This window comes from Leucoraja erinacea, chromosome 2, assembly GCF_028641065.1.
Source record: "Leucoraja erinacea ecotype New England chromosome 2, Leri_hhj_1, whole genome shotgun sequence".
NCBI classification, from domain to species: Eukaryota; Metazoa; Chordata; class Chondrichthyes; order Rajiformes; family Rajidae; genus Leucoraja; species Leucoraja erinaceus.
Window position 1 is genome coordinate 73,228,094 of NC_073378.1, and position 16,981 is coordinate 73,245,074.

General features: G+C 42.6%; 1 protein-coding gene across 1 annotated transcript in view; it reads right to left on the reverse strand.

Moving 5' to 3' along the window:
- Positions 1 to 10,952: 10,952 nt before the first annotated feature.
- pign (phosphatidylinositol glycan anchor biosynthesis, class N) overlaps positions 10,953 to 16,981 on the reverse strand; it is a 153,176-nt gene continuing 147,147 nt past the window's right edge. Inside the window, exon 28 of the mRNA XM_055649699.1 lies at positions 10,953 to 12,596. Within this exon, the coding sequence (XP_055505674.1) occupies positions 12,473 to 12,596 (124 nt within the window). The 3' untranslated portion in view covers positions 10,953 to 12,472. The remainder of the gene's footprint in view (positions 12,597 to 16,981) is intronic.

The window sequence follows — 16,981 nt, forward strand, 5'->3', positions numbered from 1 at the left end:
AGGACAATAAAATAAAAAAAGACAGACGGACTGCAGAGGCCGCTGCGACGTCGGCCGCACCGCCAACCCATGTAGATATGTAAAGTAGTGGTGAAGGTCTTTGGTTTGTGGCCCTCATCAGTCAGGGCATTAAGTGTAGAGGTTGAGAAGTTATATTACAGTTCTATGAGATGTTGGTGGTCAGTTTTGGTCATCCTGCTTCAGGTAAGATTCAGTTAAGCAAAAAAGAGTGCAGAAAATATTTACGAGGATGTTGCCAAGGACATGAGGGCCTGAGCAAAAAGGAAGAGGTTGGGCAGGCTAGGACTTTATTCCGAGTAATCCAGAAGGCTGAGGGAAATCTTGAACTGGAGGTTCTATTATATTCTCGAGAATAGATTTAAGCTAAGAGGGGAAATATTTAATAGGAACCCGAGGAGCGGCCCTTTTGCTCAGAGGGTGGTGGGTATATGGAACGTGGTGCCGGAGGAAGTAGTTGAGGCAGGTACTATATTAGCATTTAAAGACTCTTAGATTGTTACCTGGATAGGAAATGTCTAGCGAGTTATGTGTCGGAACCTTTGGCATTTTTCTGAAGAACACCAGTGTCCTGAAGCAATATTTATCTATCAGATAATACAATTTAAATAGTTTTGTTTAGAGATACAGCGCAGAAACAGGCCCTTCGGCCCACCAAGACTGCACTGATCAGCGATCGCCACATACTAACACTATCCTACACACACACCCACACCCACATTATTTTATTGAATCTGGGGGTCAAGAATTCTCATGTGCTTCAACTCCACTTTGGGGATCATGAGTATCATGGATAAAAAAAGCTGGTTTGGATGACGAGTTTTTTACAGGCAGCCGACCAGTTTAATATCCAAATGAGAAAATAGATACTTGTGTTGTGTTTGTGTTTTGTGTTTGTTTTTTTTTGTTTTTTTTTGTATGACTGCAAGAGAAAATTAATTTTGTTGTCTCTTCATTGAAGACAATGACAATAAATCAAATCAAATCAAATCTATATATATATATATATATATATATATATATATTTGATTTGATATATATATATATTATTAAATTATATATTATTGTAATATATCTATATTACTAAAACTAAGATCTTGACCGCATTTTGACTTTATGTTTCGTGATTTTCAAAAGAACGCCGGCACTTACGGCCGTCATTTTTGGCCATCTCGCTCAGAGGCCCCTTCCGTCGGATTGGACTGGAGGATTTTTCCCATCGATGAAAAATCAGAGAGTTATTAATGTTTTTTTTTAATGTCGCCATTCTCTCTGCTGCCCCCACTGGCGACAGGGGGGAGGGACTATAAAACCCGGAAGTGTCGTGCCTCACTCAGTCTCTGCGAGATGGAGGAAGCGAGAGGGTAATGGCTCTCTGAGCTGCGAATAACACTGAACGCATGTCTACTCGACGGTGAGTCCCCTCGATATGGTTGTAAAGTGTTTGCCAAATTGTCTTGCCTTTTAAAGAGTTTTTAGAAAGTGTGTTGGTTGTAAAGTGTTCGCCATATTGTCTTGGCTTTAAAAGAGTGTTCAGAGAATGTATTGGTTGTAATGTGGTTGCCAAATTATCTTAGCTTTTAACTGCTGGGTCATTAACTATCCCTTTACTCTCTTTCCCTTTAACTCCGTCCTTGACTATCCCATTTGACAACCCACCCCCACCCTCCCCCTCCCCCTTATTTAGTTTTAAACCACGCGTATAGCAGTGGCAACATGTTGGTAGATCTTAGGGAGCTATTTCTACAGGTTGGCTTTGTTGAAGTCCCTGGCTATGGTGGTAAATACCTCGGGGTAAGCCGCCTGGTGCTTGTTGACCACGCCGTGCAGCTCCCCCAGTGCCAGATGGACATCAGCCTGGGGTGGGATGTAGATCACGGTCAGGATGATGGAGGTGAATTCCCTCGGTAGATAGAAGGGACGGCACTTCACAGCCAGGTGTTCCAGATGTGGAGAGCAGGAGTGGATAGGACGGCCAAGTCTGAGCACCATGCAGAGTTGACCAGGAGGCAGACGCCCCCTCCTCTCCCTTTCCCAGATGCCAGTGTACGGTCCATGTGATGGATGGAGCAATCTTCAGGCTGGACCGCTGAGTCTGGGGAGCTGGGGGTGAGCCATGTCTCTGTGAAACAGAACACAGAGCATTTCCTCAGCTCCCTTTGGTAAAGCAGCCTTGCCCTTAAGTCCTCCACTTTGTTTTCAAGGGACTGTACATTGGCCAGTAGGATAGTAGGGAGAGGGGGTCGAAGTCCCCTGCGCTTCAGTCTGACCTGAAGTCCTGCCCTTTGCCCACATTTCCGGACACAATGGAGGCCTCCCCATTGTTTCCAGGTACTGTATTTACTGTACCTGCTGTTTCTGTGGACCTGCGCTGGAACGGGGATTCCTTTGCAGACGACAGCTCCAGCTCCGTTGCGATCGGGGATTCCCTCACAATCAACAGCTCCAGCTCCGTTGCTGCTGGTAGATCCTGCCCATCGGCTCCAGAGATCTTCCTGGTGTTTCCAGGTACAGTACTTGTGATCCACAGTCGGGCCGGGTGCTCTCCAGCGATCGAGGGAACGCTTGCAGGCAGGGGTTCCCGCAGCTGCGGGAGATCGCGATATCGCTAGTGCCCTCAAGTGCACCAGCAGCTTGTCCGTTACGGTACCAATTTTTGCTGTTTTTCTGATCCAGGTGAGTTGATTGAAGCTATATTTTATCCTCTTGTTCTGTTGAGCTGCTGGCTCAAGAAATGTGTGGAGGACTGCATCCCAACAAAAACCTTCTGAGTGTTTCCTAACCAGAAGCCTTGTATGAACCATGAGATCCACACTCTTCTGAAGTCCAGATCCCGGGCATTCAGGTCTGGAGATACAGAGGTCTACAAGAAGTCCAAATACGACCTTGGTAATGCCATCATAAAGGCCAAAAGGGACTTCTGCTCCAAGCTGGAGGATGAGACGGATGTTCGGCAACTGTGTCAGGGCTTGAATGCCATCATCTCCTACAAGGCTAAATCAGGAGGTGACTCAAATGTCAGTGAAACATCACTCCCTGACGAGCTCAATGCGTTTTACGAATGCTTTGATAGGGAGAACACTGATGTGCCTTCTCGAGCCCCCATTCGCTGTGATGGTATTTCAGTCACGGTCACTGAGGTCGACGTCAGAAAATCCTTCAGGGGGGTGAACCCTCGGAAAGCACCTGGACCTGATGGCATACCCGGTCGTGTTCTAAAAACCTGTGCAGACCAACTGGCTGGAGTTTTTACGGACATTTTCAACCTCTCACTTCTGAGGTCTGAGTTTCCCATCTGCTTTAAAAGGGCATCAATAATACCAGTGCCCAAGAAGAGCAAGGTGACGTGCCTCAACGACTATCGACCAGTGGCACTAACATGTGTGGTGATGAAGTGCTTTGAGAGGTTGATTATGGTGCATATGAACTCCTACCTCGACAAGAACCTAGAAGTTCGCTTACCGCCATAACAGATCAACGGTGGATGCGATCTCGCTGGTTCTCCACTCCGCTCTGGACCACTTGGACAACAAAAACTCATATGTCAGGCTGTTATTCATCAACTACAGCTCGGCATTTAACACCATCATCCCCTACATGCTGGTTACCAAACTCTCAGATCTGGATTACTGCGTATCCCCCTGCAATTGGATCCTCGATTTCCTCATCCACAGACCACAGTCTGTCCGTATTGGTGGAAATGTGTCATCCTCGATAACAATCAGCACAGGAGCACCTCAAGGCTGCGTGCTCTGCCCCCTGCTGTACTCACTCTATACTCATGACTGCGTAGCCAGACATAGTGCGAACTCCATCATCAAGTTCGCCGGCGACAGCACTGTTGTTGGACGTATCACTGATGGGGACGAGTCAGAGTGTAGAAGTGAGATCGACCGATTGACCAAATGGTGCCAGCACAATAACCTGGCTCTGAACACCAGCAAAACCAAGGAAATTATTGTGGACTTTGGAAGGGGTAGGATAGGGACCCACAATCCCATTTATATAAATGGGACAATGGTGGAAAGGGTAAAGAACTTCCTGGGCGGGCACATTTCCAAAGATCTTTTTTGTTCCCAGACACTGATGCAATAATAAAGAAAGCACATCAACGCCTCTACTTCCTGAGAAGATTACGGAGAGTCCGTGTGTCAAGGAGGACTCTCTCGAACTTCTACAGGTGCACAGTAGAGAGCATGCTGACCGTTGTGTCGTTGCTTGGTTCGGCAACTTGAGTGTCCAGGATCGGAAAAGAATGCAGAAAGTTGTGACCACTGCCCAGTCCATCATCGGCTCTGACCTCCCCACCATCGAAGGGATCTATCGCAGTCGCCGCCTCAAAAAGGCTACAAACAACATTAAGAACCCACACCATCCTGGCCACGCACTCATCTCTCCGCTACCATTGGGTAGAAGGTACAGGAGCCTGAAATCTGGTACATCCAGGTTCAGGAACAGCTTCTTTCCCACAGCCATCAGGCTATTAAACTTGCCATCAAACAGTCTATGAACTGTAACAGCCTATTGCACTTTATCTGTTTATTTATGTGCATATTGAATTGAACTGTTCTGTATTTATGCTTACAATATTCTGTGGTGCTGCAGCAAGCAAGAATTGCATTGTCCTATCTGGGACATATGACAATAAACTTTCTTGACTTTATATATATATATACACACTTATATATATGAATATTTAATCTAAATAGATATGTATTTGTGAGTATGTATATATACACACACTGAATATTTTCTCTCTCGTTTATTATATTGTTTACAATGTACTATGTTTACATATTCTGTTGTGCTGCTGCAAGTAGCAAATGTCTGACTGAATTAAAGAGAACAAGCAGCATAGTTGGCTAACAGTCTGAGAGAATAGGATTGAGATTTTTATCCAAATGATGAGTCTCAAGTAAAGAGTGCTGTAATGAAGCTAGAGAAGCTCAACACTTGTTATGTCAAAGGTGCTATTAAAATCATTTTGAATATAATCCCCAATTACATACAGGGACATTGAGCTTCTTAATGCAACTTTTGTGTGATCTCATGCAGCCAACAATTACATACCTCCTTCACAACTAATCCTAAAAGCAAGAAACCTTGACAGTTGCACAACAGCGCCATACAACACTAACATGTTCAATTGTTTAACATTTGTGCTGTTCTGCTTGTGGAAAATATGATACCAAAGAACAGATCTGATCTGAAGTCAAACAGCATTCCGTGATACTTTTTTGTATGCAGAGATTAAAGGAAGATTTAATTTTAATCTAGTAGTGTATTATAATAAAACAAGTAGTCATATTGAACTGGTGAGAGACCTTGGAACATTGTACTGGTTACAATTTGGGGCACCAATCACAGAAAGGATATAAAGGGCTGTGGTGTGCTGTGTACACAGGTTTTGCTGTCAACAACAACTGAGATATTATAGTTATGAAAAGAAACTTGCAAAGTTATGCATTTCCTCTGAGAACTGAGAATGGAAAACTGCAGAAGACAAAAGTTACTAGAATTTAGGATGAGGTAAGTAGATATAAATAAACTGTTCCTTTGCAATGGCTTCAAGATTTAGAAAAAACATCAAAAATTGGGAGCAAGAGTAGGCTCCTCATCCTTCACGCCTGCACCATCATTCAATGGGAAATCGGATTCCAAGCTCAACTCCAAACTCCCCCCATCCCAGACACCTTTCACTGCCTTGCTTCACAAGAATCCAAGTTCCTCTTTTCCGAAACTAATCAAAGACTTTGCTCCCAACACATCTTGAGGAAGGTTGTTCAAAAAACAAAATACCACCCCATCTTAAAGGGGCACCCTTTAATAAAGTCACAATGGAAAATATATACAGGGTGAAATTCTATGCCACTATCATTTGTTTATTTTAGTTTAGCGATACAGCATGGAAACAGGCCCTTCGGCCCACCGAGTCCGCACCAACCAACAATCAGCTGTATACTAGTTCTATCCTACACACGGGACAATTTACAGACTCCAATTAACCTACAAAACCGGCACGTCTTTGGTGTGTGGGAGGAAACCGGAGCACGTGGAGAAAAGCCAGGTGGTAACAGGGAGAACATACAAACTCCATACAAACAGCACCCATAGTCAGGATTGAATTTGGGTCTCTGGCTTTGCAAGGCAGTGATTCTACCACTACACCATTGTGCTGCCCTAATCAGAGCCAAGAGATTCAGGGAAATCAGAAGCAATCATTTATTTTAAAGTAAATAACTGAATAAAGATAGCACCACTCATACACCATACCTGTTATAATTTATTGGACATGGCACAGAAACAGGCCTTTCAGTACACCATTCTGCACCGGTGAGCTGATTCATATTATTCTCATCAACTCCCTCCCCTCCCGGCAGACTCTTTCATTTACCTGCACACTGGAGACAATATACTCTGGCCAATTAACCTGCTTAGCTGCACATCAATGGAACGCGGGAAACATAACATTTGTTTGTATTTTCATGTTTGTTTGTATTAAACTTTACTTGAAGCAACAAAATAGTAAGAATCTTGAAACTTAAAATTTATTCCTTTTCAGTGGCTACTTATAAAGCAATTGGGGGAAAAGCTAATTATATTTTTTAAATGTTATTTTCCTACAAAACAATTCCTTTAAAGCAGAAGAAGGGTCTCGACTCAAAACTTTGCCTATTTCCTTTGCTCCATAGATGCTGCCTCGCCCGCTGAGTTTCTCCAGCATTTTTGTCTAAAGCATAGAATTTGTTTTTGTTACATGATAAATGATTATACAGAATAAAGAACGCTAAAGGATATGAGGAAAGGACTGGAGTTAGAAAAATGTCCTGGTTAACCTTTACAACATTCTTTGATTATGGTTCTGAAGAAGTATGGAAGGGCGATAAGTAGACACTTGAGAAGATGCTGAGGGTACAGATTGTAGAGAGGACCAGTAGCCAGGGCTGGTGAAAAAACCAGCTGGACTTTGTTGAGCAGCCATAGGATCTTTAACATCCAGCTGAAAGAGGAAACAATGCTATAAAGAACATCGCTTCCTCATTCTGAGTGACAACCAAGACTACATCCAAAGTGTAATTTGAATCCAAGTATCTGAAGATAAAAGTACTTGGGTCTCGACCCGAAACTTCGCCCATTCCTTCTCTCCAGAGATGCTGCCTGTCCCGCTGAGTTACCCTGGCTTTTTTAGGTCTACTTTTGATTTAAACCAGCATCTGCAGTTCTTTCCTACACATAAAAGTACTTAGGTTAATAACTAATTAATGTCAGATATATGGTTCATGACAAACAAGATTTTTTCCTCTGGCTTTTAAACTTAAAAAAAAATGACTCTTGGTGTTTATACGCTAATACAATCTTGGTTTATTTATTCCATATATTTTTCTAATAAAGTAAATATCTGAAGTCATTACAATAATAATTGACCTGGAGCGTTAAAACCAACAACATTGGGATTAGTAGAGTGCAATTGCCTCAAGCGAGCAGTCGAGTTAAGTCAGCTGTTAAGTTTGCATAAACTATAGCTGTCCAATGTGCCATCTATTTATACACCAGATGCCTTCTGGTTATAAGAATATTTGAGAGCATCTGCATTTCTTCATTGTGAATATAGTAAAACTAGAAGAAAAGTTATTTTTTTCCGAGCCTGTAGTTAAAATCTTTATGAACCTGACAATTTGAATAACTCTTGTTCAAGAAGGAACTGCAGATACTGGAAAATCGAAGGTACACAAAAATGCTGGAGAAACTCAGCGGGTGCAGCAGCATCTATGGAGCGAAGGAAAAATTTGAATAACAATTTGAATAACTCCCCTTCCAATGGGTAATTGAACTCTTCTTGGCCCCTTGTGGGTCATTACATGTGTTAAAGGATGGAGCACTGGCCTCGAACAAATGGGCCAATTTAAAACCTGATCTGGTCAACTTTAGAGTGATGGCATGGATTGCCAGAAGTTAACTTACAAATGTTCTCATTATTTAGCACTGGTATTGTGTTTGAGTGCATTTTTAATCACCTAAAACCTCGAGTGGGCATTACACACGGAGATGCTTTATATTCTTAGCCAAGAGTCAAGTCAACAGTCAAGAGTGTGTTATTGTCATATGTCCCAGACAGGACAATGAAATTCTTATTTGCTGCAGCACAACAGAATATGTGAATATGTAAACATTGGATATATTGGGAATATAACGGGAAAAAAAAGAAAAAGTTCAATAAATAACAAATATAGTGCAAATAACAAATAATAATATAGTCTTTTGCAGTTCAGAGCTCATAGCTTATTTGTTGTGTTTAATAGCCTGATGGCTGTGGGGAAGAAGCTGTTCCTGAATCTGGACGTTAAAGTCTTCAGACTCCTGTACCTTCTTCCTGATGGCAGTGGTGAATTAAGTGTGTGGCCAGGGTGGTGTGGGTCCTTGATGATTTTGGCTGCCTTTTCGAGGCAGCGACTACGATAGATTCCTTCGACGGTGGGGAGGTCAAAGCCGGTGATGGACTGGGCAGTGGTCACAACTTTTTGTAGTCTTTTTCGCTCCTGGACGTTCAAGTTGCCAAACCAGGCCATGATGCAACCAGTCAGAATGCTCTTTACCGTGCACCTGTAGAAGTTTAGGAGAATCCTCTTTGAAATGCTGAACCAGTATAATCATATAGTTAAAATTTAGTGTCCTTATTTAAAATTCTAAATTGAGTGGACATTCTTTCCCAAGCCAGATTAGAAATCATTTAATCCATTCTACAATTTGTTTTTGTACAGATGAACGACCAACCTTGTTTTTTGCTAGTCCTGGGCCATAACAATACTCTACTTCCACTCAAACCCACTTTAATGCTGTGAGCACATTTGGTTTAGGGACTGGTTTGACAGTGCATGGATTTATTTCAGGTAGGGCTCTTAACAACTAATAAATTGACGAGCTTTAGATGCACCAGCCCAGGGGGCAATTGAACCAAAATGTAATCGATGAGAGTGCTAAGAAATGCCGATGGCAGTGTAGCACTGGCACAAAATAAAATATAATAAGCAAGAAGAAATATGCACAATCTGTGTTGTTCCTTTGAAAGTATAATGCATTCCTAAAAATAGCCCTTGTCATTTTATCAGCAGCTGCTTTGCTGCCAATGTAGACACTGCAAAGAAGTGTGTGTACACTTGGGTTGTTAGGAACTAACCTTGGTGGAAGGATTGTTTCATTCTATTTTAAAATAAGTATTGTTGTGCAAGTCTGTTGCAGACTGCAGTTTGCTTTTTGTAGGTCAAGCTAATAAATTGCTGCTTTTGTTATGCTGACTCTCTGCAATAGTTTACGATGGTTACAGCTGTGCAGTTGCTGATGGCGGGAAGCAGTGAGCACAGCTGTTCTATTTATTTTCCAAACCGTAACTGGTGCCATGTCAGAACCTTGTCCTGCTTAGACTGTGTCACCTTTTTTGTAGAACGTGAATCCTGCATTACAGTGATAATATGCAGGATCTATTCAAGAAAGTAAACGGAGCACTGGAAAATCTAAAAACAAAGATTAGAATCCCCAGTTCCCTTCACTATCATTATCTTCTTATACTGTCCTATCTCATCTTGAGGCTTGGTTAGTTGCAGCTTTCCAAACTCAATACCAAATTCAAGTCTCAAGAAAGGTCCCGACCCAAAATGTCACCCATCCTTTTTCTCCAGAGATGCTGCCTGACTCGCTGAGTTGCTCCAGCACTTTGTATCTATCACCAAGTTCAGCATGTGATAATCCTGCCACTCTTGTTCACATCTCGTTTCTTTATTTGTCCCGTAACCATCTACTTTCACTTAACACGTTCATTTACATTTAATCTCTGCTGTTTTCAATCCAATCTGAGGTTCTCTTCTGTTATTTCTTCTGGTTCCCTCTGGTCTCCCACCAATACCCCCACTGTCCAACACACCCATATCCACACCTTAAGACTTATTATAGCTCCAAATATGTTTTTGGTTCTGATGAGAGCTTAGCAACCTAAAACTTTAACTGTTTCTCTCTCCACATACAATATATCACCAGCTGATCATCTTCAACATTTTCTGCTATTTATTTCAGATTTCCAGTACTTGCAAGATTTTATCTTGGCAATATGAGGGGAATCATTAATTATGGCTCAGCAGCACAGAAAGGAAACATACATTAATTGCCACCTATCATCTTGTACCACTTTTCTGCGAAACTACCTAAATTATGCATAACTACAATTATGCAACAAACATTCAAAGACCATCGTGTAAGACCAAGCGCAGCCTTGGCAATCGCTTCACCCAACACCTCTGCTCAGTTCGCACTAACCATCCTGATATCCCGGTGGCTCCGCACTTCAACAGCCCCTCCCATTCCGAATGCGACCTTTCTGTCCTGGACCTCCTCATTGCCACAGTGAGGCTCAGCGCCGCAAATTGGAGGAACAGCACCTCACATTTCGCTTAGGTGATTTATTGACCTCTCCAATTTCAGGTAGTCCTTGCTTTCTCTCTCCTTCCCCTCCACTTCCCAACTCTCCCACAAAGCTACTGTCTCCGCCTCTTCCTTTCTTTTTCCCACTCCTCCCCCCGACATCAGTCTGAAGATGGGTCTGGACCCGAAACGTCGCCTATTCCTTCTCGCCCTAGATGCTGCCTCACCTGCTGAGTTTCTCCAGCATTTTTGTCTGCATTCTAAGACCATTGATCAATTGGTCAAGAGACCACAAAAAGTAAATTTGCATTAGGCACACGACACAAACTTGGATCTCAACATAAACAAGATCTATAAACAGAAGACAAGTTTCAGTTTGATAGAGAAGGAACTCAATTAAAGAAACTATGATCAAATTCATTGAGAAAGTTAAACTAAAGTATAGCTCTAAATTATGGAAGCAAATAAAGACCAGAAAATACAAATTGCAATTATAAAGCACAATGAAAATTAATATTGGAAAACTTTTTTTTATTTACAGAAATATAAATGTTTGAACCAATCTAAACATTATAAAACAAATCTAAAACATTAAAAATAAAACAGTTGCATGATTGAAAGAATGATTTTTGAGAATCTAGGTGCAACTAACCAGTAATCAAATTACATAAAAATCTCAATCATGCACAACATATTTGCCCAAAGTTGGGCGAGTCCAGGGGCCAATAAAGGGGAGGCCATTTAAGACTGAGGTGAGAAAAACCGTTTTCACCCAGAGAGTTGTGAATTTGTGAAATTCCCTGCCACAGAGGGCAGTGGAGGCCAAATCACTGGATGGATTTAAGAGAGTTAGATAGATCTCTAGGGGCTAGTGGAATCAAGGGATATGGGGAGAAGGCAGGCACAGGTTATTGATTGGGGACGATCAGCCATGATCACAATGAATGGCGGTGCTGGCTCGAAGGGCCGAATGGCCTCCTCCTGCACCTATTTTCTATGTTTCTATGTAACAAGTCTATAAATATTTAAGTTGAGTATAGCATCCTTAAATCATGACCGTTCTAAATTTCAAACTTATTGAGGGGAATAAAAAAGGGCAGAGTTTCATTACACAGATAAATGCAACGTTATGCTCAAGACATTATTCCTTCACATAAAATCCCAGAAACCACATTTGTCTGGCAAATGCATATACCTGTATTTAACTGAATTCGGAGTCTTGATCTAGTTATGTCTTAACAACGTCAATGTTAACACCTTTTAATTAAAATTTGACACCAGACATGTCAAAACTGTGGTGTTACTTACACTACCACTCCCCTGAAATTCACCTGATAGAGCATGTCAAATGCAGAGCAGCAAGCAGAATAAGTCTCAGAACAAAACAAAATAATCAAAATGCTTAATCAGATCAAATGAAGAACATTTCTCATTTTAGCTGTGTCTTTTCCAAAATATTTCTCAATTTTGTAATTTCTCTCTTCTTTAAATTTAATATTTCCCTGCATTAATTATCACCAGCAGACTTGCTCCCTCCCCAATTTCATTACATTGCCAGTTCCATGATCTGACCATTCACTGCAGCACATTACCCATCACACACACAAAATTGAAGTGGTGTACTCCAAACGGCATTGATGCCCTTGTAGACACAATTGATCATATATTTATATTGTTATAAATTCAACTGTTCATGCAAGATGTATAGAGCTGCTTGATTTGGGTGCAGAGATTCCATCAGATTATTATTTTTTTAATTGGCTGTGCCAGATATCTACATTTTCTCAGTGCTCCCAGTACCATATTAGAGCAACAGCACTTTGGCACAATTTGAACTAAATAGTACAAAAACAATGTGATTACAAAACTCACTTAATGCTTGGAAAATTGTCCCAAACATTCAGTTGCTTATGTCTCCTAGTTTTTAGGGAGGTTGTGAACAGAAGGCTTCAGTGATCAACTGCACACCATGTTACTCATCTTAATCCAACCCAAATGCACGTGGAGAGTGATGGAGTTTTTATTCGTTCGTGTTACTCAATGGTCATGTGAAATGCTGCTTGATTTTTCCTTGAAATCTTATTCTCCCTGTAGTCAGTATCTCAGCCAAGCGACTTAGGAGCATGAGAAATATGGTCATGGACATCACGATGACATAATGACTGATACTGCAACAAAGAAAACAATGTGATACAATTGAAAAATACTTACTTTTTATTACAAGAAAAATGTTAATTATGCACAGCAGCCACCAAATTCCATTAAATAATCTCGTTGCCATAAGCTTTACTGATGACTTGGAGGATTAAAATTAACCAAACAAGACCAAATCTCTGAATCAGGATTGTGTCTGCCTGGTTGATTGAAAAGGATTGGAATCCTATAGATATAAGCATTGTCATTGGGCCAGATTTGACCACATTGGACAGCTACATTCATGATTGCCGTGAACTCTTTGCTGGTTGAATGTCCAATACCAGTTTGCAGCCTGCACCATTACGATTTTTACCAAATGATGTTAACTAATTTCTGTTTGTCATCCAAGAACAGTTTTTGATCAAAATTATTATTTATGTGTTTTTGTGTTGGCTCCAGATTGCAAGACTTCTTCCTGCAATGCAATACTTAAGTATAGGCTGAATGAGGGAGGAACAATCTGTATGTAGCCTCACTGTCTCCCTCATAAATCACACAAGGAATATACATGTTTTCTTTTAAGTCGAAAGCATGGACACAACTGTCAAAGGTTTGGTACATGATCACGATTATATTTGGTCTTCACTTGGTTTTGCTTTTAATTAACCACTTCAGATCAAAAGGAAGGTAGGCTCTGAGGTCACTCCAGACATGTGTTTATAACCCTTACTATACTTACATTTTAATGTGCCCATGTAAGATATCTATGTACTTTAAAAACTCTGTGTGTGTGTGTGTGTGTGTTTGTGTGTGCGTACGTGTGTGTTTGTGTGTGCGTGCTTGCGCACGTGTGATTCTTTTTGCCCTTGATTCGTGACTCCGCGAAAACCAGATGCAAAAACATCGAGATTTTTTACCATTTTGCTAGCGATTTTACTTTAACATTGGCTCATCCACTCCTCATTAAATGTAGTCATTTTTCGGTACACATTTTTAATAAAATCCTTCACCCCACCCCCCCTCCCCACTCACTCATTTTTTGCCTCACGCTGGCCACTTTCTCATCGCGTGCCCCGCGCGACCATAACGGCTGCTGCCGCCCTCTTCTTCTTCTCCCCCCCCGGGCCCGGCTCTGTCATGCTGGCAGAAGCCAAAGATCGGCTCTTCCACCGCTGCTTTTCGCCGTCCTCGCTGGCGGCCCCCAGGCTCACTCGGCATCACGCCCGCCCGCCCACTCCGCTCCCACATTGTATTAAAAGTAAAACACAGGACTATTGAAGTTCCAATCTCTTCCAGGACATGTTCAATCAAGCGTAAATTCATGTACTAAGGTTGATGATGTCCCAAAATCTAACTCAAAAAAGGAAAAACATTACCTGGTCAGTCACTGCCTGATCAACTTTGGCGACATTCCCAGGCAAACCGATACAAACACCATGCTAGGAGTTCGTATGGCAATTAACTGCTGGGCCTACATTAATTACTGAGCTAGTGTAGTCAAATATAACATTCACCACCTGTTTGTACTAATTGCCTCTATTTTTACTTGGGAAGACATTTTACAAATGTGCTTTGTAGTACTGATCTTCAAAAAAGAGCAAGTTAAGAACCAGGGCTCTCACTCTCAACTATGACACAAACAGGCTTCCCACAGAGAGTAGCCAAAGTGAAAGGCTAAAATTAATGGGACTATAGCCGATCTTTTTCAGGAGAAAGATGGGGAGGGTGCAATTTAAGAGAAGGTGGGTGTATCTAATTAATAAAAACGATCGACTAGAAGTAAAAAGTGCTATTGTGGCGCCACCCGGTGCTTAGGCCACTTACTGTACGAACCCTCGTCAGTCGGGGCAGGGTCACGTGGCTGGGTTTGGCGGGAAGGAGTCGTATTAGGGTTTAGGGGTGTGCCCATGAAAATATAATGAACCCCGGGTTAACCTTCCCCTGTGTGTGCCGTTCTCTCTACTTTGCCAATAAAGATACTTTGTCAATAAAGATTTCTTTGTTTCACCACGCATGGTTTGCTTATAAGACCGCCATATGTACATGTTTTCACAGCTCTTGTGTGACAGGTGTGAATTTCCAAGAGTTCAAAGGGATTAACAGCTTAATTTTCATTTTGTAGCACAGTATGGCAAACAGAGGTGGAAAGAAGTGTGACTAACAGGAGAGGAAAGTGGTGCCACTAACATCGATTGCCAAGAAACTGGATGAACGCTCTACCATAACTTGCAAAGGTACACACAATCTAAAAACACGTTACAAAAGACTGAGATAATATTTCTAAAGGATCATGTTCAATTCAATCAAACATTATACAAAAAAACATTTTTCACAATATTTTGTTTGCTAATATGAATTGAATTGAATTTCCTTTATTGTCACAGACCTTACGGTCTGAACGAAATTTCGTGCCTGCAGTCATACATACAATAATACAATAATAAACGACAATAAACACAAATTAAAATCCACCACAGTGAGTCCTCCAAACACCTCCTCTGTGGTGGAGGCAAAAATCTTAGGGCTCCAGTCTCTTCCCTCTTCTCCCTCTGCGCTGAGGCGATTCCACACCGGGCGATGGTACAAACAGTCCCGCAGCTCACCGAACCCCGCGAACGGGCCGGTTCAAACACTGCGGCCCGGGGTGGTCGAAGCTGCCGCACCTCCAGTCCAGCACACGCAGCCGCCGGCCCGCGGCTGAACCCAGGACTCTGGACACCGCCGCCAGAACGTCGTCCCAGCCACCGGAGCACCGTCCCAGCCACCGGACCGGAACGCCCTCACGTGAGTACCGTTCCCCCCTCGGGCTGGGCCCCTCCAACGGGAGTGCCGTTCCTCCCTCGGGCTGGGCCACTCCAGCAGGAGTGCCGTTCCTCCCTCGGGCTGGGCCACTCCAGCGGGAGTGCCGTTCCTCCCTCGGGCTGGGCCACTCCAGCGGGAGTGCCATTCCTCCCTCGGGCTGGGCCACTCCAGCCCCTCACCATGCCGCTCTCACGGGAGCACCGTTCCATCCCGGGCTGGGCCGGGAGCGAGCCCAGGACGAGTCCTGTCAGCTGCCTCCAGAGTCCCGAGGTCGCCGGCTCCGCTAGGCCTCAGCGTAGACGGAGGCAGAGAAGGGGGATACGACAAAAAGGTTGTATTCCCCCGAAGGGAGTGACAGCAGCCCCCGTTTCACCCCCCACCCTCCCTCCCCACATAAACACAGCCTAAAAACCAAAAACATAACTAGACAAAACGAAAAAAAAACAACACAAAAAAGTAAAAGACACACGGACTGCAGGTGAGCCGCAGCCGTTCCCAGCGCCGCCACTTCCGGCTTTTAGGCCTGTGTTTAAGAAGGAACTGCAGATGCTGGAAAATCGAAGGTACACAAAAAAGCTGGAGAAACTCAGCGGGTGCAGCAGCATCTATGGAGCGAAGGAAATAAATATGCTTTTAGGCCTATTTGATGTGTAATTGTGAAACGAGCATTCAAATAATCCATGTCCCACCATTTCATAATGTCAAGGTTTGCTGAGGCTTCATGGAATGTGAAACTTTGAAGAGGTAACAAAGTGTATCACTGAGGTTAGGGCGGTGGATGAGTAGATGTGACTTACATGGATTTAAGAAAGACCTTTGACAAGATCCCACAAAGTAGTCTGGTTCAAAATGCTTAGATCCTTGAGATCCAGACCAAGTCAACAAACTGGATCCAAACTTGGCTCTGCAAAAGGAGACAAAGGGTGATGGCAGAGGGTTGTTTTACGATTGGATGGCTGTGACTAATTGTGTCCAACAAGGATTGGTGTTATTCGTAATATGCATGAAAGACCTGAATGTGGACATGAGATGCAGAAACAATAATTTTTTTCGTGCAGTTGGTGATAATGTAGAAGGTAACCTTAGGCTCCAGAGAGATATCAATGAAATGGGCTGAAAAATGACCAATGGAATTAAATCTAGATAAATGTAAGGTGACACAAGGAACTGTAGTAGCTGGTTTATAAAAAAAAGACACAAAGTACTTGAGTAACTCAGCAGTTCAGGCAGCTTCTCTTGAGAACATGGGTAGCTGATGTTTTTGATTGGGACCTTTCTTCAGTGAAGAAGGATCCCAAACCAAAAGGTCACCTACCCATGTTCTCCAGAGATGCTGCCTGACCTACACCAGTAATTTGTGCCTTTATATGTGTGGTGACACATTTTAGGTGTACTAAGGAGGTTGGGATATACACCGCTAATGCTAGGATCTTCAGGAATTTAGAGGAGCAGAGGAATCTTAGAGTACAAGTGCAACAAACCTTGCCTGGAATAGAGCTATTCAGTTATGAGGAGAGATTGGATAAGTCCACCCTGTTCTTCTGGAGCAGACACGGTTTAGAGGGAAGAGCAAAGAGGTACATAAAATTATGGTGGACATAGATAGTGTGGATTG